Source organism: Mus caroli, unplaced genomic scaffold (assembly GCF_978045245.1).
Source record: "Mus caroli unplaced genomic scaffold, Mus_caroli_1 scaffold_14, whole genome shotgun sequence".
NCBI lineage: Eukaryota > Metazoa > Chordata > Mammalia > Rodentia > Muridae > Mus > Mus caroli.
In genome coordinates this window covers 37,124,179-37,151,100 of record NW_028227269.1, presented here as the reverse complement: position 1 = coordinate 37,151,100, position 26,922 = coordinate 37,124,179, and the positions used below count along the sequence as shown (strand labels likewise).

The window sequence follows — 26,922 nt, the reverse complement described above, 5'->3', positions numbered from 1 at the left end:
GCAACTCTTAATCCTTGAAAGTTTTTCCTAGAGATTGAGACATCACTAGTCTAGATATTTTGTAAACCCTGTCTTTAGCAATAAGTTATCTAGGGACTGAAGAAATTAATAGCACCTGAATTCAGAACCTTTGAAATTCCATCACAACTCACTCCAAAGTAGTAATTTTAATGTTCAAATTTTCTTAGCATAATTACAAGATTAACATTTCCCTACTTGAACAAGCCCTTTGAGCAATGATGTTATATAAGTCCACATATAATATAAGACACCTATCAACTTTGGAAAATCAAGCTCTATCCCTGTTATGTGCATTCACAGGTCAGATGTATATCTTGGACACTTAATCACTATCCAAGCTTGCTTTACCTGCACAGGAGAAAAGGGAAGAAAATTCTAAACTCTTCTGTAGTCGCTCTGGTCCTCAGCAAAGTTCTGCTATAGTTGAAGAATAAACAGCCATTAGTGACTATAAATTGAGTTTACCTTACACATATATTCACATAGTTAGCTATATACACAAGTTTTCCTCTTTCTGCAGTGACATGAAAGTACACAGGCTACCTGTCTTGCCACACTTATGTGGCTAAGTTGCAAACTGGACCACTATTTTTAAATGCAGAACACAGTGCAGGGTGATATTTTCTTTCCAGAAAGAGGATTTCAAAATGAGCCTTGATGTCAAGATTGTTTCTCAACTCAAGTTCACACAGAATAAGATACTGTTTTTGTTTTTGTTTTTTGTTTTTAAATAAGTGGGACCAAACAAAATTGAGTCTGTTATAGCTTTGGTCATGCTAAGGCAGTCCTTTGACACTCTAGTAGTCAAAGTTTGCTGCTGGTTGATTGTAGACACAACAGGCACATTATTGCTTAGGTGCAGCCATTTCAATAGCGGCTACTCTCCGCTGTTTTGAGACAATTGTGTCTCATTTCACTCTCAGAAAAAAAACCTTAATTCCAAAAGCCAAGGATTCCTAGCTGTTACCTCCTAGGTACTAACCTCAATTTTCACTGTGGGTCTCAAAGTCAAGATTTTAAAATATCGGTACACTATCACAACATGACATTAAATTGATATTGAATTCTTCTTGCTCTTTTTAATATTTTCCTACAGAGAGAGCCTGCTCTTGGATGATTATGTTTTCTCTTTTGATGGAGTATGATAACACATTTTTAAAGCATGGAATTTCAATATATCATGTTCTGACAACTGCTGTTAGGTGCATACCATTGCTTGGAAATGGCAGGCCATACTTCACTCGACATACTGAGTAAAAGATTTTGATAAATTGCAAAATCCCACACACTTTTATGAGTTAAATGGTAGTAAAAAGGGTTGCAGGTCAAAGGAGTTTGATTACAGTATCTCCAGGACATAGTCCTGTCCAGGACTCTATACCCACCATCCACAAGAGGCTGGGTAATCATTTTGGAAAAAAAAAATGATTAATGAAAAATTTAAAAGATCACAGAATAATACTATTTCTTTAGCAAATTATTTAGTATGCAGCAAAACTTAATTTTTCAAGAATCATGTTTATATAGAAGATATAAAACTCTTTCAATGACTAGTGAATGAGAAATACTACTTTTCAATTTCACAAATAGAAGCACTAGTTGTCTGTTATTTTTCTAAAACTAAATTCACAGACTGTTTAATGTAAATTGTTAGAAAACTTCATGGACTTTGATGAAAAGTAATATATGGTCACAAGAAAAGAAGTATTTAGGTACAAATAATATTTCTGAAAATACATATGAATACTGAAGTCTCTCAAAAATTATTTGTGTGAAACATTCTGATGGATTTAGTTTGTACACAATGGCTTAGACAGGGCGCTTTATGTCGTTTAAGTATACTTTTAAATGCATGGAGAAAATTAAAACCAATAGTTTTTTTTTGTTTCTGATATTGTTATTCCTTAGAATAATGAAGTATAAATATCATGCAAGCCAACATTTTACATTAGTGGTGACTCTTTCCTGCAGTTGTGAAAGTCAAGGGGGTAGTAATTTTATCCCCAGATATCCTTAGTCATTCTAACCTCAGGGCATATATGAGAGGCTATCACTAATGCCACCTGTAACTTTCCTTGGTCTAGGGCAATTTAGAGTGCAACTTGCTTTTATTTATAATTCCAGTTTGAATCAAAGCATCGACTACCCCAAGCATCAGTGCTCTTCAATATCTAATTTCACAGTTTTCTTAACACATATTTCATGTTATTTATTATAGTCAGAGGCATCCCAACACCTTGTCTATCTTTGCTACCTTTTAAATGGTTTCTCTGGCAAACCATCAATCACCAATCATGAAACATATTTTAGCTTAAGTAAGATCAGCAAAGAATGTAAACAAGGCTTGTATGTTCTAATTGGAAGCATTACTCACATCAATAAGTGATAAATGCTAGTTCTATGATAGAATGTTTACTTCCTAGATGCATGTGTAATGGAAAGTATGGGCAAGATTAAAACCTCTAATCATTCACTAACTTTGAGGCCATAAAGTTATTGAGAAATACACAACCCAAATATTTTGTTTTCAAAGTAATTCAATTTGAGTTTTATGTTTTTTTGGTATTACTAAAGAAGCATATATGTGCACTTACGCCATTCTCTGATTAACCAGAGATCATATGTAACTTAAAACAATGAAAATAAGTTTATGAAAATCTTTTTGCATTATTTCAAAACCTTGTTTAGATTTATGAATCCCCTATTTGATATTTGTATTAAGCTAATATAATTTTACTAAAGCATTTTTTCCTTTACAGTTTTTTGCTAATATACACACTATATTAAGTAGCTTCTGAATGATGTCTTAAACACACTAGAATGAATATGTTCCCAAATAGGAAAGAGTATGCTTCCTTCATAAAATTTAATTCAGAGAATAGAGAGGTGCTGACTTGTTCCATGAAGCCAATTGTGCCACCGAACCACATTAGCCAGGTGATGCTCATTCACTTTACAGGTAATTTATCACAACAAGAGCACTGTCTCAGGGATGGTTCACACAAATGATTTCGCTTAGGCAAACACCATTTTCCAGTAATGATAGAACAAAATAAACTTTCAGAGCATTTATGAACAGTGACATCGCACTTTCAGTACACATTTGCCAACCTGTCTCCCTTGTTTGCAAAGGAATTAACTGTGGCAAGAAAAATCATTAGAGCCATCTGCTCTGGTAGTGAGAAAGCACACCTATGATTATTTTATTATAGGAGCAAAGATGAGGAAACTGTTTTAGAATGATTTGAGCATCATTTACCCTAAATTTGACATTTTAGCTTAAAAATATAACACTATTGTCTGTTCTTGCTGAGGCTTTTTATAAATTCATTTACTCAGAACCTCAGAGATGATAAGAGAGTGTTGACTTCTTCATTAAAATTGGATGCTACAATGATCTAAATTTGTAATGTGTTTTTGTTTATTAAATAAGAAGTGAGAAAATAAGTTGATTTTGTTTGTTTGTTTTTTAAGTACCTTAACAAGGTAGTTTCTTTGGTTGCTTTGAAAGAGCAAATAAATCAACAATCTACTCTTGTGGCACAAAAACATACAGTCATATAAATTGAATCCCTATTGTACAGGTGTTTGCTATGAGTGTGCTAAAACAAAAGGGAGAAATGAGGTTAAGTGGAGAAAAAAAATTCGAAGCCAGGCATGGTGGCGCACGCCTTTAATCCCAGCACTCGGGAGGCAGAAGTAGGTGGATTTCTGAGTTTGAGGCCAGCCTGGTCTCCAAAGTAAGTTCCAGGACAGTCAGGGCTACAGAGAAACCCTGTCTCGAAAAACCGAAAAAAAAAAAAAAAACAAACAAACAAAAAACAAACCAGACAAACCAAAAACAAACAAAAAAAAAAAAGAAAGAAAATTCGCTGATAACTAGGATTTTACATACTATCTTGATTTGATAATATTCAGTGTATGCTTTACTTTTTTAGGTGTGATCCCACACCTGACAATCACACCTTAAAAGGAGAAAGATATCTTGGGGTCAATATTTCAGAGAAATTCAGTCCATTGTGGTAGAGACATTTCAGAGGAGCTCAGCTCATAGCCACAGGAATGCGTGATAAAAGTTATTCACATCTTTTTAGAGCAGGAAGCAGAGACCATAGCTGGAACTTCTCAAGACCTATCCTTGTGAGCTACTTCTCCCAACTAGGTCTTGTCTATGGACCTCCCCCCTCCACATACATACACGTACATAAATAGTGCCACTATCTGATGACCAGGCATTCAAAACATAGTCCCAATGTGAATACTTCAGAATCAGACCATAAAATTTCAATGTATACTTTCTTTAGCATAAATCCCTCTATTCCACTGTCCCTTAGAAGAATAATATTGGAAGGATCACTACAGAACAGAACCTGTCCCTACCGAAGTGGACTTAAATCCAGTAGATATTTTGTAACTAAATATACATTGAAAGGACAGATTGGTGAATAAGTAGACCCATACATACACTGTATCCCAGGAAAGCTCAATTAAAGAAAAAAAAATCTACTGAAGTAATAAGAATATCTGTTTCAAATTTAGAAATGCCCTTTTTAATCTATGTTTTCAGTTCAGAATAAAGCAAAACTGTTGTAGGCAAAGGGCTACATGAAAATGTTTAATCTGTGGGGTGAGAATTATGCTGTCCACAGCTTCATAGCTGCATAAAAAGTTGTTTGTCTTATAGAATACAAAAGATGTGGGCAGGTCAATTTTACAAGGGTTTCACACAATCCTATGAGAATGATAAAAGAACAGATATGTTTACTTAAAACAATGAGTATATACCCTCAAATCTTATATTTGTGTATGCAAAATGGAATTTACTAAGTGGTAGGTTTGAGGGGTTTCATTACTGAGAAAAACAGCTTAACAAGCTACTAGGTATTTAAGTCATCAAAGTCCAAAGGTGGTTGCAGACTAGCTGTGAATGTCTGATTTCCCACTCTTATTCTTTTTATGATATAATCCTAGAAATAATATTCTGTCCTTTCTCTGATTCATTTTAAACAAGTTTTCAGGTTCTGACATATTCAGAATAAGAAATTAAAGAAGATATTACAGCATAGAGGTGGGTATTTAGGGGTCATACCAGTGGTTACCAGTGGTTACCAGTGGTTATCTGGTTATACTAGGGTTGTTGGTGCCCTTCTTCACTGATTCATCCAAAATTAATGTTATCTCTAACTTTCAATAATATATTTTAAATTCAATCATGACAGCAATTAATTTGTTTATATACAAGTCATTAATTCTTCCTTCCTATTAATTTTACAGACATTTTTCCTTCTACCATGTGGGATTATTAGATTTGTAACTATAGTTACTAACTACCAGTTAGTGGAGCACCTATAGCAACATAATCATCCTTACACAGGTCTATATGATCAAATTGCCTATTTCTAACTGTGAATTCCCACACCTCTATTTTGTGTCTTACATCACCATCCATGCCTCTGCTTACTTCCAACCAGGTAAGAAATTTTAACTCTATATCCATGTATTTATATATGTATCGTATTGTTTTTGTTTCAAAAATACTGTCTAATACCCTTCATCTTCTGTACCTACTTCGCAGTTTCCTAGTCAAGTTTCTTAAGTTTGAACAGCTGGGTTCATTGTGTGATCTCACCATATCTTCACTGCCCTCTGATCCCCTATCTCTTATACTTCTCTAGCAAAGATTAGCAGAGACCTTCTGTCTACCTAAACAACATTTTCTCAAATGTCTTATCTGGGCCAGGGTAGTTCTTAGAAACATACATTGTGAGACCCTACTATAGACCTGTTGAAAGTCTATGTCTGAGATTCAGACACTGTTTTTCATAGCCCTGTAGGTCATTGAGATGGCTGAGAGTTTTAAAACTGTTGTTTAGACAATGATAAAGTTAGAATGGTCCTTAAGTAATAGATGTTCTTCACTCTACGTCAAACTTTGCTTCTGCTGCATTTCAAAGTGATACCTTAAACATTTTCTAGCATGCCCCAAAATATTATCTGATAATCCACTTTCAATTTTCTTTAACATATTCTATGCCCTAAGGACCTCAAAACTATCCTCATCTTTTTGCTTTATCTGCATTTATGTTTTTCATAACCATCTACATCTTACATAAATTCATACATAAAACCACTATTACATGTGTCTCTTATGTCTTGTCTACTTCTCCAGGTGAGACTCACAATATCAAGTCTATTTGATCAAGAGAGCACAAAGTAATTCCACTGTAACTTCTAATTCAACCAGTAGCCATTTCCCCATTGGTGGCTGCTGAATATATCTACTTCTTTTGCATTTCTGTCAATCGTATAGAAAATATTATATTGGATGGATTAAAATAATATGCCTCATAGGGATATACCATTAAGAAAACACCAGATAGTAACTCTTCTCAGAATTTGAGACAGTTCTTCTTTAGGATCACAGCAAAGTTCAATGAGCAATGTTTTCCTGAAAATAAGTGTACTATGGCAGGAGCTTGGAAGAAGTCCTGACCAGTGAGGGAATCCATTTCAGAGAGGAAGGCTCTTTCGACAGAACTCACTTGAGAAGATTAAGATGGCTTCAGCAACAAAAGCTAAGTATAAAAGCAAGAATACCACTGGAATCTATACCCTAGGGCTGGAGCCTATACAATAGTGCTGTTTAAGTTGTGAACTTGGGTATGAGTGTGTGAATTGGTAAGTTCTAAACCTCTCTAGTCCTGATCCACGCCCACAGCACTGAAACATTACAGTAATGCTTTCTCTTCCTCCCTCCCCCCCTCTCTCCCTCCCTCTTTTCTCTTCATTCCTTCCTTCCTTTCAAGACAACAAAAACAACAACAGAAGCAAACAAACAACAAAAACAAGTCCTGAGATGATATATGAGTTCCTTTATTCCATTCTCTCTCTCTCTTTTTTAATTTTTAAATTCTTTATTGGCTATTTCATTTATTTACATTCCAAATGCTATCCTTTTTCCCAGTTTCCTCTCCAAAAGCACCCTATACCCTCCCTCCTTCCGCTTGCCTCTAGGAGGGTGCTCCCACACCCACCTCAGTGCCCTAGCATTCTCCTACACTGGGTCATTGAGCATCCACTGAACTAAGGGGCTCCCCTACCACTGATGCCAGATAAGGCAGTCCTCTGCTACATATCCAGGTGGAGCCATCTGATTCTCATATTTAGTCCCTGGTAGCTTTATGGTGGTCTGGTTGGTTGATATTTTTGTTCTTCTTATGGGGCTGCAAACCATTTCATCTCCTTCAGTCCTTACCTTAACTCCTCCATTGGAATCCCTGCACTCAGTCTGATGTTGGGCTGTGTGCATCTCCATTTGTATTGGTCAGGCTCTGGCAGAGCCTCTCAGGGAACATCTATATCAGGCTCCTGTCAGCAAGTGCTTCTTGGCATCAGTAATAGTGTTTGATGTCTGCAGATGGAATTTGTCCCTAGGTGGAGAAGTCTATGGATGGCCTTTCCTTCAGTTTCTGCTTCACTCTTTGTCCCTACATTTCCTTTTTTTATTTTTTAATTGTATATTTTATTTGTTTACATTTCAAATGCTATCTCTTTTTCTGGTTTCCCCTCTGCAAGCCCCCTATCCCTTTCTTGCATTCTTAAGGGGGGGGGTGAAGATATTTTTCTCATAGGTGTTTTAAATGGTCATTTTTAGGTATAAAGTAATCCCCTAGTTGTCTTGTTCAGAAGTTGAGATGCTGTGGGCAAGCATATTGATAGTGAATTTCATTAGCAGCATGAGGGAAAGAAAAGTAGAAGTGGGTCTTCCTCAGTATTTCAGACTTAGGATTGGAAATGTCAGATATGGAGTGCATAAAAACCCACCGTCTTCCTAGGTTAGAATATCCACCTTGGTACTATTGGCGTAACAGTCAGGAGCCCTCATTTCCTGCCCCAGCTTTCTAACTTAGAGTTTGGGCAAAGTTTCCTAAACACCTTAAAAAGGGAACAGATAAGACATAGACAACATATCTGCTGAGAACTGAGAATACAAAGACATTTCTGCAGGCTTTTACAATGTCCTGGAAAACTGGATTCTTGTAACGATGTAAGAATGAGCCATATTGGGATGAACCATGTGTACCTCAGCACCATGCCACCTCACTGTCACCTGACCACATTGACTTCCTACTACCATGCTGGAGGAGACAGCAACATGATGATACCCATAAGATTCTACTTTGCCTTTAAGAGTGTGGAACTATTGTTTTCAGTTTGTTCATTCATACACCTAGAGAGATGGCTGGAGCTTTAGTGGTGGTGGTTTTTTGTTTGTTTGTTTGTTTGTTTGTTTTTGTTTTGTTTTGTTTTACTGACAGTGTTCTATAAAGGATTCAATATAGCCCTAGAGCATTGGTTCTCAACATGTGGGTCATGAACCTTTTGTGGGCTGAACAACCCTTTCAAAGGGGTCCCCTAACTAAGACCATAGAAAAACACAGAGATGTTTCATTTTATAACAGTATAGCAAAATTAGAGTTATGAAGGAGCAACCAAAATAATTAAATGGCTGTCGGTCACCACAACATGACGAACTGCATTAAAGTGTCAGTTGAGAACAACTGCCCTAATGGGTTTTCTACCTGTTGGGCAGCAGTTGGACTCCTCCCACCTCCTGCAGATAATGTGTACCATCCAGATGGTCACCAGAGACTTCCCATGCTCATCTTTATGACTGGCAAAGGGTTCCTGTGCATCAAATTAGCAGTGGGGGTCCAGACAAGATATTTTCTCTTCAGCTGGAAGAAGGAGTTGATAATGGACACCATGAAGCATTTCTTTAATGTCATGCTTTATATGTGACCTTATTGCAGTAGGAAACATCTAGGGATCCAGAGACATGATCCTCTTCAATCATCTGCTCTCTTTCCTGTTTCTTTATACACACATTACTGAATAGAGCTTTAGTTGACAGTCTCTGAAGAAGATGAGATTGATGTTTCTCTTCAGAAGGCACCTGTGAGATGTCTTCTCCCTCATTATCCTGATATTTATCTAACTCAGGTAGTTTCCTAGTTAATTTCTTGATTACCTGATCCTTCTTACTGTTCTGGCTTGGGGGGTGTCAGAGATGTTGTCTGTTTTCATTTTAAACAGATAGTATATATAGTTGGTGCATGGATAGGGTTCTGGGTCACTAACAGAGAGGCATTCTGACGTCAAACAGGATTGAGACAGTTAGGGACATTCTCACTAATCCTGGGGCTTAAATTTCACACTGGAACATAAGCTCCTGTCTGTAATCAAGGAGTTGGAAACACTGTGCACTAATTTTAGGTGTAATGTTACTCCAAAATCCTTATAGTGTCTGAAAAGTGATTAGAAACTAAAGGCAGGCCTAGAGATGGAGAAGGATGTATTCTTGTGTGATTCACTCATCAACTCCTATCCCCACTTAACATTTGATTAGAAGGACCTTGTCAATCAAAACAAAACAGGACAACCAGTTTGAAATGATCGAAATTATTAAAATGATTGGCATAAAAAATTAGATTACTATATGAAACAACTTTTTGGAATGCCTTACATAAAAATTCACAAGTATAGCATGACTGTTGAGTGTTATCTCCTGTCTCATTACAACAAAAATATATCAGTAGTCTTCCTTGAAACAAGAAACTCACATCTTCTATTGGGATGAAAATTTGCCTATAACTCAGGATTGAGAAGCCTGAGATATAGATAGATAGATAGATAGATAGATAGATAGATAGATAGATATAGATAGATATAGATAGATAGATATCTATATGTGTGTGTGTGTGTGTGTGTGTGTGTGTGTGTGTGTGTGTGTGACATACCAGTAAAACCAGTAATTCCTTTAAAATATGGCTAGTTCTTCTTGCACTGAAGAAACTACACTAATACACTTCATTGGGATAACTATTATGTCTAGATGTTTAGCAGTTGTTCATTATGAATAGTTACCATTTCTTAAAACATATTAAGTGAAAAATTAGAACAATATTTTTTCCAGTATTTTCTTGTGCATGAAGGTTGACACTTTTTAAAGCACGTGGTAACTGCTGGAACATTTGGTACTGACACCTTTGTTTCTATAAAAGCACAAGGAATAGGATCCAGTCTTGAGCTGTGCATCATGAATGCATATATCAGCACAGAGAGAGAGAGAGACCAGATGACTCCAAGTCCTGTTATTCAAATATCTATGATGTAACAACACACACTCCCACCCCTGCCAAGGACCAGCATTAGCCACTGAGGACTTCATAGACAATGCTTTAAGAAAATCACCATGCTTTTGGCACTCATGCTCCTGATTTTATACCACACCTTTCTCTCCCATTTGGGGACATTATTCAACTCTAGAAAGCAAATGTTACTTGTAACCACTATTACAAATAAGGAAACTACAGTGACCATTTGAGATTGGAGTTAAATCAAAAAGAATGCTTGCCAGTATGATGAGGTTCTACACTCAATCCCTGGTAGTGGCAAAAAGAAAGAGAAAGAGAGAGAGGGAGAGAGAGAGAGAGGAGAGAGGGAGGGAGGGAGGGAGGGAGGGAGGGAGGGAGGGAGGGAGGGAGGGAGGGAGGGAGGGAGGAAAAGGAAAAGGAAAAGCAAAAGGAAAGGAAAAAGAAAAGAAAGAACAACATAAAACACTAAGTGGCCAACTGAAGGGGCACGACAGAAGCACTTCAAGGAAAAGAAGAGCAGAGCAGATCGAAATGTGAGCACAGTCCTTACTGCAACAGGCAAAAACAGTCCCGCAGAAAAGGAGGTTCAAAAGCAGTCACAAAACAAGGATAATGTCGTCTGTCCACATTAGACTAGGCACCAGATGCTGCCTGTGCCCTGGACCCACTGCTCGACCCTACTTGCACTGGGGTGTTGGAGGTGAAGTGGTGCAGATTCCCCTGCACAGACTCCAGAAGCAAATGAGAAATGGAGCAGCAAGCTTGTCTGAAGACTACAGCAAGTTCCTTCAATACCCTCCACATGTGCCCCAATTGGTCCCAAGAGAGCATCTCTTCTAAACAGCAGTTCCCCATTGGCTGGCATAGTCTGTACCAGCAATCCTAGGTCTCTCAGGCAATTTTCAATTTGGTCCCTCTGCAGGAGATGCCTTTGTGGCTCTGTAGCCCCCGGTTTTTATGCAGAGGTGGCCTCACAGTTCCTCCTACAGTGTGTCTGCTGAATTCCACATGGAAAATCTTAAAAGTCCTTAATGAAATTCACAGCCCCTATAATCTAGCTCCTTTCTTTAGCCTGGCTTCCATCTCTGGCCCCACTTTAGTCCCTAGAAGACACATGACAAGAGCCCCAGTAGTAAAATGAATCTAGTCCTGACACTAATGAACATATAAGGCTCCATGTTTCATGTCTACTTTGTCTATACCCTATATGAACCTGCTTCTGGAGTCCTACTATTTTTATAAGTGGCAGCACATGCCATTCTCCTCGATAGCCACTTAACCACTTCCTCTTCTTTATGAATAGGCAGGCCTCTCTAACTTTACCATGGGATGGATAAAATAATACTATTTTATAAAGATTTATTTATTATATGTAAGTGCACTGTAGCTGTCTTCAGACATACCAGAAGAGGGCATCAGATCTCATTACAGTTGGTTGTGAGCCACCATGTCGTTGCTGGGATTTGAACTCATGACCTCTAGAAGAACAGTCAGTGCTCTTAACCGCTGAGCTATCTCTCCAGCCCCAATATTATTTTTAAGATTTCAAAAAAAAATTCAAACACAATATAGGTTTAATTAAGAAAAACAAACAAATAAGATTCAAAGCCTGAGCACCTCCATAAAGATGTAGTCCTTGTAAGAAATTATGAAGTTTTCTCCTGCAAATGACTAGAAATTTATTTTCTCTAGAGAATCAAAAAAGTATAAGTTTAGGGCTGACAAGATGGTTCAGCAGGTAGAGGTGCTTGCTATAAAACCTGAGTACCCACATTAAATTTCTAAAACCCAGAGAAGGGGAGAGCCAACTCCCTCAAGTTGCCCTGTGAGTACCATATACATGGTATGGCATGTGAATGTGCCTGTACATACATGTACATAAGCACACACACATATATATATGTAGTGTGTGTGTGTGTGTGTGTGTGTGTGTGTGTGTGTGTGTATATATATACTTGTGTGTGTGTGTGTATATATATATATATATATATATATACTTGTGGATTTTAAAAATAGATTTAATGTTAATCTGATGAAATTAATGTATTTTTAAAACTAAAGAAAATAAACACAACTAAGACTCAAATGAAAATCCCAACTGGGGCTGGAGAGATGGCTCAGCCGTTAAAGGCTAGGCTCACAACCAAAACTATAAGAAAATCCCAACTTGTCTGGAAAGAGGTGGAGAAGTGGAGGGAGGTCTTAACTAGAGGATGACACTTATACAGAGATGAAAGCTCTCCTATAACTGGTGGAGGGGACATAACAAAACAACATGTTATGAATACATCATTTCAAAGTTGCCCTCTAGAAAAATAATTGAGAACAACAACAGCAACAACAACAAAAACCCAGAGATAACTAATCAATAACAACTTTAAAAGCCTTTCTGAAGTCACTTATTTTAAGCAATAGCTTCACAAGTATTTTAAGCACCAAAACATTGATTTGAAGTAATGGAGGAAATGGTGTTACCATTGATAGAATTCAGGACATACTATCCCAAAATATGGTGCAGTGGCATTTGAGAAAATAGCTGGAGGTACTAGGTCATTTTTATCCTTCTCCCACCATTGGCACTTGAAGCAGGCCATAGAAATACTGTGACCTTCACCTAAGGCATGTAGCGGGGCTCACTGCAGAGATGTCCTCCTTACACCCTATAAGTCACAGGAGTGGAAAGAAGACCTCAAGCAGTTATTGCCGCACACAGCATGTATGATCAGTAAATCACCCTTTTTTGTTCAGTCACACATCTGCAGGAAGTCCACTATTTATAAAACTATGCAGAATTAAGCTGAGCATTTTGCTGGTAGTCCCAGCATTTTGAAGGTCTCTTGAGCCATGCAATAATGGGCTAACCTAGATGGCTTAATGAGATTCTGTTTATAGTAAGTTACAAGACAGAAATTATCATTAAAATGACATTGTTTTTTACATTACATGTCAAGCTTTACCAACAGTTACAATATTTGACAACAGCAATAATTCAAGAATTGCACATATTTTCATGTTCTTCAAAAACAGGTACTAATCCACCTCACGAGCGAGTGGTTGGAAACCATTGATACAGACTTTTTTTTAAAGCTAAGTATATCATTTTGACCCATTGTGTACCTAAATCCAGCCCAGGAAGCACTCACTGCCTCTATCTTTGGAAGTAGGTCTCCTGCCTGGAAATCTCTCTCACTTCCTCTTGTCTGCTGAGTGAGTCACCCAGTCCTCAGTGAAACCATCTGTGGGCCTCCCAAACTTCACAATCTTTCTTCTCACTTCTCTTCTCTCATAGAAGTTATAGTTGTGGTTTATAATAATTATCTCATTGTATTATAACGGGTCTTGAAGCTGGTGCTTTTTGTTTGATTATAAAATTAAGAAAAAAACAAAACAAAACACAAAAACCTGTCACCTCTCTGGTGACTAACAGGAAGCTGGCAGACAAGTACCAAAAAACTCTTTTTTCATCTGTCAAAAATAGACCAGTTTTTTTCCCCTCATGGAAAGTTCAGGAAAAACAAACTCACACACACACACACACACACACACACACAAACACACATACACACACACACATAAATGTGCTTTTAGATCTCAAACAGAAGCAACTTCTTCTTGAATTACTAATTAAGCCGGAGTGAACCTACATCACCAACTTCCTGGAGGTGAGGACCATGGGTATTCTGTACTCCCACCTGACTTCATGTGTGGGGGAGATATTCACACTCTTAATGTAGAGGAGACTTCAAAGCACAGGAGAAAGGGTGATGGAAAACCACACCACCTGGCATATTGGTTCTGCCTGATATGAATACTTTTCCATTCTCCCGATACTTTATATATAAATTAAATTTATAATGTTTAATAACTTGTTTTGGCTTTTGTGATTGATAACAGAAAAATTAGCAACACAGTATCTGTTAGTCACTGTTTCTTCACACCTGGTAGATATCATTGCTCAGAAGCAGCCCCTCTGCCTAATGGAATCGTCCTTCCTTTAAAATTGGGTTCCTGTATTTAAAAAAAATATTTTAGTTAACAGAAAGAGCTCTAGTCTGGAAAGTGCCATCTCTTCTTCCTCTTTTTCTGATTCCCTTTCAACACTTGGGACACAGTGCTTCCTGGCTCAAAATTTGTTCCTTGGGTTTTATTTGGTTGATTCCATTTTCCTCCAAATATAGCTGTTTCCATGTGTAGTGCAGTACTCTCAATAGCCACTCTCTCCAACCACATAGCACATGTGCCCTTGCACCCTGCCAGGCTGTGATGACCAGATAATTTTCAGCTGCAAGCCCGTAGTTTTTATTTTAATCTGGGAGGGTATAAAAATAACAATACTACATCACTTTCCAATTCACCAAGTGACTTTAGTCTTTTGCGTTCCGATTCTTTTCATTTCTCTTTTATAAGCCCGCCAATGCTGTGGCTTTTGCTCTCCTTCCATATTTAATCAGAGCAACCAATGCTGAGAAGTTCTACAGGGAATTTAATTTGATCTGTTTTGAAACATTTATTTATTCCATATGGCATTTAAAGTAACTGAATTATTTTTGGTGCTGATGTTACAGAGACAAGATGAGAACTTTGAGGGGGAGGGGGAGGGATATACACAAACCGGAAATCAAGGAGCAGTTTCGTTGCAAAGGTCTTCCGTGAAACAGAAGTGAACAGAGTTCACAAGAACAAGGAAAAAAAAGGTTACATGACAATTTTTGTGAATCTGAAGTCCCCAACACAAGCCTCCTTAGTTCAGGGGTTAAATTAGATTTCATGTGGCAATGGCCTTGTGTTTTTGATCTGTGTTAACACCGACTAAGAGCCATGTTGTGGGGCTCTGTGACTGGTGAATGGCACCATATATCTCAGATTAGAGACAAGGAATGAGGTAAGGGCGCTAAGTAGCCTGGTTGATTCTGCCTGCACTTTGTACTGATTCAAGAAGGGCCTGGTGATTTGTAATTATTCAAGAGACATACATACTGTAAAGTGTGGTATTTTTCTTCTATAGTTGCATAAATGGGGAAGGTCTGTATTGCAAACCCAGTAGCTAGAGTTGGGCATTTTGGCATAGCTGAAACTATTTTCCTGTAACAAAACGAAAGAACTAACAGGCAAGGAAAAAAAGAATTTATTGGAAAAACACAAAACCCCAAACCTGTTCATCACACATTGCCTTAAATCCACTAACTTATATATGAGTGAAGTATTTAAACCAATGTGAGGTATAATTTGTAGTGGGATTTTGGTTGGTTGGTTGTTGACATTTTTAACAACAGCATTCTAATACATAAGCACAGATGCCAAAAGAGTAAATATCAAATTCTGTGAGGAGTCTTCCACTGGGACCAGTGGGGTACTGTGGTTAGGAACGAAAACAATCTGTTTAGCCCTCAACCAGGCTCCCTAGGAAAGCATGTGGGGAAGGCCATCACTTAGAATATATGTTACAAAGCGATGGTAACAGCCCTTTTAGCCAGTTAAGAGCTCTGCTGCAGTTTGCTGGCTCTTTAGGTTCCAGGCGTGAGTCATGCTTCCTGCTTAGCACACAGACCGAGCCTCTGTTTGAGGCTTCGTTATTTGGTAACAGAATGGCAGCAGAGTAGTGCTGTGGCAGTGAGCTGGAAGCAATCACATTTACTGGGCTTACACGCATGAGAAATGCAAATAGGTTTCATCTGCAGGGATACGGGTTGGTGGCTTGACTTAAACACTTCATACTCTTAGGAAGAAGGAAGTTAAACCACAGGCTTAATCCTTGACTAAATCTTGAGGTATTCCTTACCACAAATTAGAAAATTGAAACCAAAACGGGTTCGGCCCTTCCAAAACCAAGGAGTTCAGCTCTTACAGAGTCTGTCAAACCCATCACGCTGGATGTTTTTACTTGGTTCATACCCAGTGGCTTACTTTAAAGCCTTGTTAGGGCAGAGTCATCAAACTATGTGTGCCTGCTATGGGAATGGAGACTAGGTGGCAAAAAGGCTTGAACGGGGGAGTTTCAAATGACAAGAATAATCAGTACTTTATATCTGCAAGTTGTACTCCTACAAGTGTTACTCCCTGACCAACTGCCAACTCAAGAGTAAAATGTATCCACATTGAACATGTGCAGCATCTCTCTGTACCATTGCCTAAATAATACAATATTAAAACTATGCATATAGCACCATCATTGTGTTAGTTTTTCTAAATAGTCTAAAGGTGACTTGAAGTAAGTTGAGGGAACACAATGGTTGCAGGCAATGTTATATTATTTTATACAAGGAACTTCAGAATTAGTGGGTTTCAATATCCATTGGGTTCATGGAATCAATCTGTCTGGGATAGAGAGTTTAATTACTGACTGTCTCCATGTAACTACAGATCTTTTTACCTTCTGAAAACAGCTATTAACCTAAAATCTTACAAGCTTTACTGTTATAAGATTTGTGCATTATGAACATTGTTGCTCCCGAAATGTATAATAAAAGTAGAAGAGAAGATCTACCAATGCCATTTCATACACAAAGTTCTCTGCTAATTACAGATTCTAGCAATGATACCAATACTTAAGATAGTAAGAGAAGGGCTGGCATATAACTCAATAGTAGAGTACTTTCGAGTGTGAGAACCTAGGTCTCAAATACCACGAAAGAATCCTGCCCCACCCCTACCCCCCAAACACACACACACACACATGAAATCAAGAGAGGCAGTTATGCCTTAAACTAAGTTTATATGAATGTTTTATTTTACTCTACTTCTTACCAAAGTAAACCATTTTAAGAAATCCTGCAACTATTTTTCAATTCTTCATATGAGAAAAACAGTCCAGAGAACAGTAGTTTTATATATAGTTTAAGAAATAAGTGATTTGAAATGAAGGGATGGAGAAGAATTCAATTAATTATGAGTATCTATGAGCTAAGTGTGACCTCACAAAATCTGACTTATTTAATCCTCACAATAAAAACATTAAAGTTCTTGCTGATGCAGAATTTCAGGCATAAAACATGTCCATTTCTTTCTAAGGTTTTCTAATGAACATTTAAATCAGGCAGTATTGATACTTTCACTAATTCAATCAATAAACAGTGAGTGCTAATGACTTCCTGAAATATGTGGACTATTTCATTAGACAACACATGGAATGTAATAAAGTAACAAATGTCTGTGTCCCTGAAGCTCTTTAGCCAGCAGAAGAAACACAAGATGCTGGGTGACTCTGAAGTAGTTGGGAAGCAAATTGTGTCAACTAGCTGTTAGAAGTGAAATTTGATTTTATCCTATTTTAAACTAATAAGTTAGTCTGTTTCTGCTTCACTGATGGTGGCAGAAGACAGGAAACTCCTGGTTAAGAGACAAAGGGATTCATTAATCATGTATGGCACAGTAAGCTGCATGAGCATTAACATGTTGATGTTAGTTTTTCTTGTTGCCCTTTCCCAGATTCCTGGTGTGGGGAGGAGTGCCCAGACAGATGCCCGAAGCTCTGTGCTACACTGGAAAAATATTGAACACGAAAATGCTAACTTGTGCTTGGCTTGGAGGACAACATTTCTTAATCCTCTAAAACTTGTATCTGTGAACATAGCAGTAGGGACAACAACAACAACAACAACCAAAACCATCCAGAGCCTTGCAACCTTGTCATGTAAGAATGACACACAGACCATCCAGAAACCTGTGAAGGCTATTCTTTCAATGCCAGTGATAAACTCTAATTCATTGCTAGAAGGGCAATGTGTGGGCTACAGTGGGAATTCCAATCTACCTTCAAATGACCAACCATCTCCTTTAAAAACTTCTAGAAGGTGAGATATACTTACATGTGGATTGCTTCCTGGAGCCAGAGAAGACTCCAGTTTGCCAGAATCATACCTCAGGTTCCTGGTTGTGACCTGAGGTACTAAAAGGCACAATGAAAAGCATGATTTATCCATTGCATCAACCAGGATAACAGAAGTCCCTTTTGTTATTCTCAGGTCAATGCATGCTAGGCTCTGTGCATAGAGAACTCAGCCCAATTCTCAAGTGTTCTCCGGATGAAAACATGCTGAGTGTGTCATTCAATAGCATATATAACAACTTGTTAATTTGGGAATGTTTGTAATAAATATAGGAGTAGGTAGATGGACCTAGAGACTACACAGTATAGAAACAACACAACTGATTACTTGTACAGAACTTTCTTATTGTAAATTATTATCTTTCAGTGCACCTATTTATCAAAAGTCAGATTAAAAAAAAACAACAAAATCTAAAGAGTTTCAATATAGGAAATAAGAGACTTATGCAATCATTAGGAGAGCCAATGACGTAAGTCATGGAAATGGCCACCTTCGATCCCAGCATATGGCACCAAAGGGGAACTTTGAAAAAGCTCCTTGGTATAGTGAGATAATTTTCGAAAATCTCTATAATGCTCTAACATTCGAAAATCTCTATAATGCTCTAAATCTCAACTGCTAATCAATCAATTCATACTTCAAGTTTAAAGCTTGCTGACACTTTTGGAGCCACTGGTAGATAATTTGAAGTCAAGAAAGGGTGACTTTCATCATTTGGATATTGCTCTTATATTCCTGCCTCATAAGGTGATGGCTATCTACAAGACAGGTGATGGCTATCTACAAACCAGGAAAGAGAATCCTCACCCTGATCATGCTGAATGTTGACCTGAGACTATTTGACTTATGGAACTGACAGAAAGAAGGATAAATTACTTAGGACTCAGGGTCTGTGTTTATGAGCACTGGTTGTTCTTTAAGAGGTCCCAAGTTCATTGGGAAACCCACACAGTAGCTTACTACTGTAGACAGGTGCTACCCCACGCACTGTCAGGGAAACAGGCAATGACTACTCCACCAGAGATCTCAAATGGTTGGTGGCTTACTTTCCCACTGAAGCATGGCAAATCCCTTTCCTCCTCCTAAGTCTTTTAACCCATCTGCAGCTACCTGAAAGTCCTGCCTCTTCCACCCAGCCATTGGCTGCTAGCATCTTTATTGATTGATCAAGAACCAATGGGAAAACAGCATATTCAGCATTCACATGCAGATTCCTAATCAAAGTATCTGAATCACTCCCTACAGTGTAGTAATCCCAGATTATAGTAATCTGTATGGACAGTCTGCACTAAAAAAGACAATCGTCACATACTAGCTTGTCTATCTGAAAGCTTAGCTTCCTCCATTTGAGAGAAGTAACAGGAAATCATCTTCACATCACAGATATCACACAGTAACATTCCCTGCTTAAGTGCAGACCACATAAATCAGAACAGGTAGGCCAATGCCCACTGAACTATCTAACTCAGTAGGTTTTGTCCTCATGGACCACCATTTCTCTCCAAATCTCCCTACCTGTTACTGAGTCTACCCCTTAACTCGAGTGGACATCTCTTGCTCAAGGATAGGCTGTGCCAACCAGACTGCCTGCTTGTGAACCTCTTTCACCCTTTCAGTACACAACTACTCCCTCCATAATCCTCACTCTCTTTCTTAACACCATGTTCTAGCCCCCATTTCAGGTAGAAACAACCTGCACCATAAGAGACAATACTGACTGCCATAACTTCAGTCTCCAACTTGAGCAAAACACCTCTGCTCAATCATAAGCAACAAGGCCAGAAGACCAGAATGGAAACAAAATACAAGGACAAAAATACCCATTAACAAAGACAAACTAGAGAAATTGGTCCCTAGTCCCTAAACACAGATGCCTAGACAACAGAGTAAAAACAGGACCCACAACAGACAGGACAATATGTCAGAACCAAGGCCCAACTACACTAATACAGTAAGCCAACTCAGATTAAGTATAAGAAAAAGACATTAATATCGATTTTATGAAGATTATAGAAATCATTAAAGAAGTAAATAAATTCCTTAAAGAAAGTGAGGAAAAAACAAAAACAAACAAAGCAAAACAAAACAAAAAATGGAAGAAATGAATAAATAAATCCCTTAAAGAACATCAAGAAGAATGGGAAAAGAAGAGGAAGAAAATTAATGAAATTCTTCAAGACTGGAAATTAAAAACAATGAAGAAATCACAAACTGAGAGAATTCTGAAAATGAAAATTTTAGGTTAGCAAACAGGAACTATAAAGACAATCTTTATCAACAGAGATGGAATGGACTGCCAAAAGTAAATTTTCTTTCATAAAAATATGATAGAAACAGTGATCCATCAGCCAAAAAAATGTAAAATCTAAAAAGTTCCTGTCACAAAACATTCAGGAATTGTGACACAGTGAGAAAAGACCAGACATCAGCAGCAGAAGAGGAGGAAGAGGAAGAAGAGGAGGAAGAGGAGAAGAAGGAGGGGCAGAAAAAGAAGAAGAATGACAGCTTAAATGCCCAAAAATATCATAAAAGAAAAAAGTCCTAATCTAAGGAATGGGATTCCTACAAAGGCACAAGAAACATATCGAATTCCAAATAAATTGGATCAAAAAAAAAATTTCCCCTTGCCACATAATAATCAGAACACTAAACATATTTAATGAAGAAAAATTTAAAAGCTGGAAGGAGAAAGCACAAGATAACATATTTTCTATTAGAATTAATCTATCGAGTAGGACCACAGGCCTCATCCAGCCGGATCAGCACCGGGGTAGCGGGAGCGCAGGGTTGCCTGACACCCGCCAGCTACCCACGACCCCCGCCACAGGATTTTGGGACTGCTGGTGAGTAGAACACAGCTTCTGCTCCAATCCAATTGCGCGGGACCTGAGACTGCATTAGTTAGGGAAGCAGAAACCGGCCCGAGTAGGGCCACAGGCCTCATCCGGCCGGATCAGCACCGGGGTAGCGGGAGCGCAGGGTTGCCTGACACCCGCCAGCTACCCAGGACCCCCCGCAGCAGGATTTTGGGACTGCTGGTGAGTGGAACACAGCTTCTGCTCCAGTCCAATCACGCGGGACCTGAGACTGCTCTGGTTGGGGAGAGAGAAATCCAGCCTACATAGGGCCACAACCCTCTTCCTGTCTGAAAAGCACCAGGGCAGCTGGGGCGCAGGGTCAGCTGACACTCGCCAGCTACCCACAACACCCTCCACAGGATCTTAAGACTTCTGGAGAGTGGAGCACAGCTTCTGCTCCAATCCAATTGCGCGGGACCTGAGACTGCATTAGTTAGGGAAGCAGAAACCGGCCTGAGTAGGGCCACAGGCCTCATCCGGCCGGATCAGCGCCAGGGTAGCGGGAGCGCAGGGTTGCCTGACACCCGCCAGCTACCCACGACCCCCGCCGCAGGATTTTGGGACTGCTGGTGAGTGGAACACAGCTTCTGCTCCAATCCAATTGCGCGGGACCTGAGACTGCATTAGTTAGGGAAGCAGAAACCGGCCTGAGAAGGGCCACAGGCCTCATCCGGCCGGATCAACGCCGGGGTAGCGGGAGCGCAGGGTTGCCTGACACCCGCCAGCTACCCACGACCCCCGCCGCAGGATTTTGGGACTGCTGGTGAGTGGAACACAGCTTCTGCTCCAATCCAATTGCGCGGGACCTGAGACTGCATTAGTTAGGGAAGCAGAAACCGGCCTGAGAAGGGCCACAGGCCTCATCCGGCCGGATCAGCACCGGGGTAGCGGGAGCACAGGGTTGCCTGACACCCGCCAGCTACCCACGACCCCCGCCACAGGATTTTGGGACTGCTGGTGAGTGGAACACAGCTTCTGCTCCAATCCAATTGCGCGGGACCTGAGACTGCATTAGTTAGGGAAGCAGAAACCGGCCTGAGTAGGACCACAGGCCTCTTCCGGCTGGACCAGCACCAGGGTACCATCAGCTACCCACGACCCCCGCAGCAGGATTTAGAGACTGCTGGTGAGTGGAACACAGCTTTTGCTCCAATCTTTAAACAGTGACAACGATAACAACTAACCCCAGAGATTACCAGATGGCGAAAGGTAAACATAATAATCTTACTAACAGAAACCAAGACCACTCACCATCATCAGAACCCAGCACCCCCACTTCGCCCAGTCCAGGGCACCCCAACACACCGGAAAAGCTAGACACGGATTTAAAAGCACATCTCCTGATGATGATACAGGACTTCAAGAAGGACTTTAATAACACACTTAAAGAAATACAGGAGAACACTGCTAAACAGGCAGAAGACAATAAAGAGGAAGCACAAAAATCCCTTAAAGAATGGCAGGAGAACAATGCTAAAGAGTTACAAATCCTTAAAGAAAAACAGGATAACATAATCAAACAGGTAGAAGTCCTTAGAGAAAAACAGGAAAACACATCCAAACAGATGATGGAAATGAACAAAACCATACTAGACCTAAAAAGGGAAGTAGACACAATAAAGAAAACCCAAAAGGAGGCAACACTGGAGATAGAAACCCTAGGAAAGAAATCTGGAACCATAGATATGAGCATCAGCAACAGAATACAAGAGATGGAAGAGAGAATCTCAGGTGCAGAAGATTCCATAGAGAACATCGGCACAACAATCAAGGAAAATGTAAAATGCAAAAAGATCCTAATTCAAAACATCCAAGAAATACAGGACACAATGAGAAGACCAAACCTACGGATAATAGGAGTGGATGAGAATGAAGATTTTCAACTCAAAGGACCAGCAAACATCTTCAACAAAATTATAGAAGAAAACTTCCCAAATCTAAAGAAAGAGATGCCCATGAACATACAAGAAGCCTACAGAACTCCAAATAGACTGGACCAGAAAAGAAATACCTCCCGACACATAATAATCAGAACAACAAATGCTCTAAATAAAGATAGAATACTAAAAGCAGTAAGAGAAAAAGGCCAAGTAACATATAAAGGCAAGCCTATCAGAATTACACCAGATTTTTCACCAGAGACTATGAAAGCCAGAAGATCCTGGACGGATGTTATACAGACACTAAAAGAACACAAATTCCAGCCCAGGCTACTATACCCAGCCAAACTCTCAATTAACATAGATGGAGAAACCAAAGTATTCCACGACAAAACCAAATTAACACATTATCTCTCCACGAATCCAGCTCTTCAAAGGATAATAACATAAAAAAACTAATACAAGGACAGGAACCACGCCCTACAAACAACAAGAAGGTAATCCCTCAACAAACCTAAAAGAAGACAGCCACCAGAACAAAATGCCAACTTTAACAACAAAAATAACAGGAAACAACAATTACTTTTCCTTAATATATCTTAATATCAATGGACTCAACTCCCCGATAAAAAGACATAGACTAACAAACTGGCTACACAAACAAGACCCAACATTTTGCTGCTTAAAGGAAACTCATCTCAGAGAAAAGGATAGACACTATCTCAGAATGAAAGGCTGGAAAACAATTTTCCAAGCAAATGGCATGAAGAAACAAGCTGGAGTACCATTCTAATATCTGATAAGATTGACTTCCAACCCGAAGTCATTAAAAAAGACAGGGAGGGACACTTCATACTCATCAAAGGTAAAATCCTCCAAGAGGAACTATCAATCCTGAATATCTATGCTCCAAATACAAAGGCAGCCACATTCATTAAAGAAACTTTAGTAAATCTCAAAGCACACATTGCACCTCATACAATAATAGTGGGAGACTTCAACACACCACTTTCACCAATGGACAGATCATGGAAACAGAAACTAAACAGGGACACAGTGAAACTAAGAGAAATTATGAATCAAATGGATCTGGCAGATATCTACAGAACATTCTATCCTAAAACAAAAGGATATACCTTCTTCACAGCACCTCATGGTACCTTCTCCAAAATTGACCACATAATTTGTCACAAAGCAGGCCTCAACAGATATAAAAATATTGAAATTGTCCCATGCATCCTATCAGATCACCATGGACTAAGGCTGATCTTCAATAACAAAATAAATAATAGAAAGCCAACCTTCACGTGGAAACTGAACAACACTCTTCTCAATGATACCTTGGTCAAGGAAGGAATAAAGAAAGAAATTAAGGACTTTTTAGAGTTCAATGAAAATGAAGCCACAACATACCCAAACTTATGGGACGCAATGAAAGCATTTCTAAGAGGAAAACTCATAGCTCTGAGTGCCTCCAAAAGGAAACTAGAGAGAGCACACATTAGCAGCTTGACAACACACCTAAAAGCACTAGAACAAAAGGAAGCAAATTCACCCAAGAGGAGTAGACTGCAGGAAATAATCAAACTCAGGGGTGAAATCAACCAAGTGGAAACAAGAAAAACTATTCAAAGAATCAACCAATCAAGGAGCTGGTTCTTTGAGAAAATCAACAAGATAGATAAACCCTTAGCCAGACTCACTAGAGGGCACAGGGAAAGCATCCTAATTAACAAAATCAGAAATGAAAAAGGAGACATAACAACAGATCCTGAAGACATCCAAAACACCATCAGATCCTTCTACCAAAGGCTATACTCAACAAAACTGGAGAACCTGGATGAAATGGAGAAGTTCCTAGACATATACCAGGTACCAAAGTTGAATCAAGATCAGGTTAATGATCTAAACAGCCCTATATCCCCCAAAGAAATAGAAGCAGTCATTAATAGTCTCCCAACTAAAAAAAGCCCAGGACCAGATGGGTTTAGTGCAGAGTTCTATCAGACCTTCAAAGAAGATCTAATCCCAGTTCTTCACAAACTATTCCACAAAATAGAAACAGAAGGTACTCTACCCAACTCATTCTATGAAGCCACAATTACTCTGATACCTAAACCACAAAAAGACCCAACAAAGATAGAAAACTTCAGACCAATATCCCTTATGAATATTGATGCAAAAATACTCAATAAAGTTCTTGCTAACCGAATCCAAGAACACATCAAAACAATCATCCATCCTGACCAAGTAGGTTTCATCCCAGGGATGCAGGGATGGTTCAATATACGGAAATCCATCAACGTAATCCAGTATATAAACAAACTCAAAGACAAAAACCACATGGTCATCTCGTTAGATGCTGAAAAAGCATTTGACAAGATCCAACACCCATTCATGATAAAAGTCTTGGAAAGATCAGGAATTCAAGGCCCATACCTAAACATGATAAAAGCAATCTACACCAAACCAGTAGCCAACATCAAAGTAAATGGTGAGAAGCTTGAAGCAATCCCTCTAAAATCAGGGACTAGACAAGGCTGTCCACTTTCTCCATACCTATTCAACATTGTACTTGAAGTCCTAGCCAGAGCAATTCGACAACAAAAGGAGATCAAAGGGATACAAATTGGAAAAGATGAAGTCAAAATATCACTTTTTGCAGATGATATGATAGTATATATAAGTGACCCTAAAAATTCCACCAGAGAACTCCTAAGCCTGATAAACAGCTTCGGTGAAGTAGCTGGATATAAAATTAACTCAAACAAATCAATGGCCTTTCTCTACACAAAGAATAAACAGGCTGAGAAAGAAATTAGGGAAACAACACCCTTCTCAATAGTCACAAATAATATAAAATATCTTGGCGTGACTCTAACTAAGGAAGTGAAAGATCTGTATAATAAAAACTTCAACTCCCTGAAGAAAGAAATTATAGAAGATCTCAGAAGATGGAAAGATCTCCCATGCTCATGGATTGGCAGGATCAACATTGTAAAAATGGCTATCTTGCCAAAAGCAATCTACAGATTCAATGCAATCCCCATCAAAATTCCAAATCAATTCTTCAACGAATTAGAAAGTGCAATCTGCAAATTCATCTGGAATAACAAAAAACCTAGGATAGCAAAAACTCTTCTCAAGGATAAAAGAACCTCTGGTGGAATCACCATGCCGGACCTAAAGCTCTACTACAGAGCAATTGTGATAAAAACTGCATGGTACTGGTATAGTGACAGACAAATAGACCAATGGAATAGAATTGAAGACCCAGAAATGAACCCACACACCTATGGTCACTTGATCTTCCACAAGGGAGCTAAAAACATCCAGTGGAAGAAAGACAGCATTTTCAACAAATGGTGCTGGCACAACTGGTTGTTAACATGTAGAAGAATGCGAATCGATCCATTCCTATCTCCTTGTACTAAGGTCAAGTCTAAGTGGATCAAGGAACTTCACATAAAACCAGAGACACTGAAACTTATAGAGGAGAAAGTGGGGAAAAGCCTTGAAGATAAGGGCACAGGGGAAAAATTCCTGAATAAAACAGTAATGGCTTGTGCTGTAAGATCGAGAATTGACAAGTGGGACCTCATGAAACTACAAAGCTTCTGCAAGGCTAAAGACACCATCAATAAGACAAAAAAACCACCAACAGATTGGGAAAGGATCTTCACCTATCCTAAATCAGATAAGGGACTAATATCCAATATATATAAAGAACTCAAGAAGGTGGACTCCAGAAAGTCAAATAACCCCATTAAAAAATGGGGCTCAGAACTGAACAAAGAATTCTCACCTGAGGAATACCGAATGGCAGAGAAACACCTGAAAAAATGTTCAACATCCTTAATCATCAGGGAAATTCAAATCAAAACAACCCTGAGATTCCACCTCACACCAGTCAGAATGGCTAAGATCAAAAATTCAGGTGACAGCAGATGCTGGCGAGGATGTGGAGAAAGAGGAACACTCCTCCATTGTTGGTGGGATTGCAAGCTTGTACAACCACTCTGGAAATCAGTCTGGCGGTTCCTCAGAAAATTGGACATAGTACTCCTGGAGGATCCAGCAATACCTCTCCTGGGCATATATCCAGAAGATGTCCCAACTGGTAAACAGGACACATGCTCCACTATGTTCATAGCAGCCTTATTTATAATAGCCAGAAGCT

At 39.0% G+C, this 26,922-nt stretch overlaps 1 protein-coding gene across 3 annotated transcripts in view; it reads left to right on the top strand.

Moving 5' to 3' along the window:
* LOC110307404 (uncharacterized) overlaps nt 1-26,922 on the top strand; it is an 87,117-nt gene that overhangs the window by 41,521 nt on the left and 18,674 nt on the right. For 2 of the 3 annotated variants that reach the window (XM_085830132.1, XM_085830133.1), the window contains 2 exons: nt 5,296-5,492; nt 17,604-17,968. In XM_085830132.1, the coding sequence (XP_085686258.1) occupies nt 5,469-5,492; nt 17,604-17,968 (389 nt within the window). In that variant the 5' untranslated portion in view covers nt 5,296-5,468. The remainder of the gene's footprint in view (nt 1-5,295; nt 5,493-17,603; nt 17,969-26,922) is intronic. The other variant, XR_002379382.2, reaches the window with a different exon arrangement.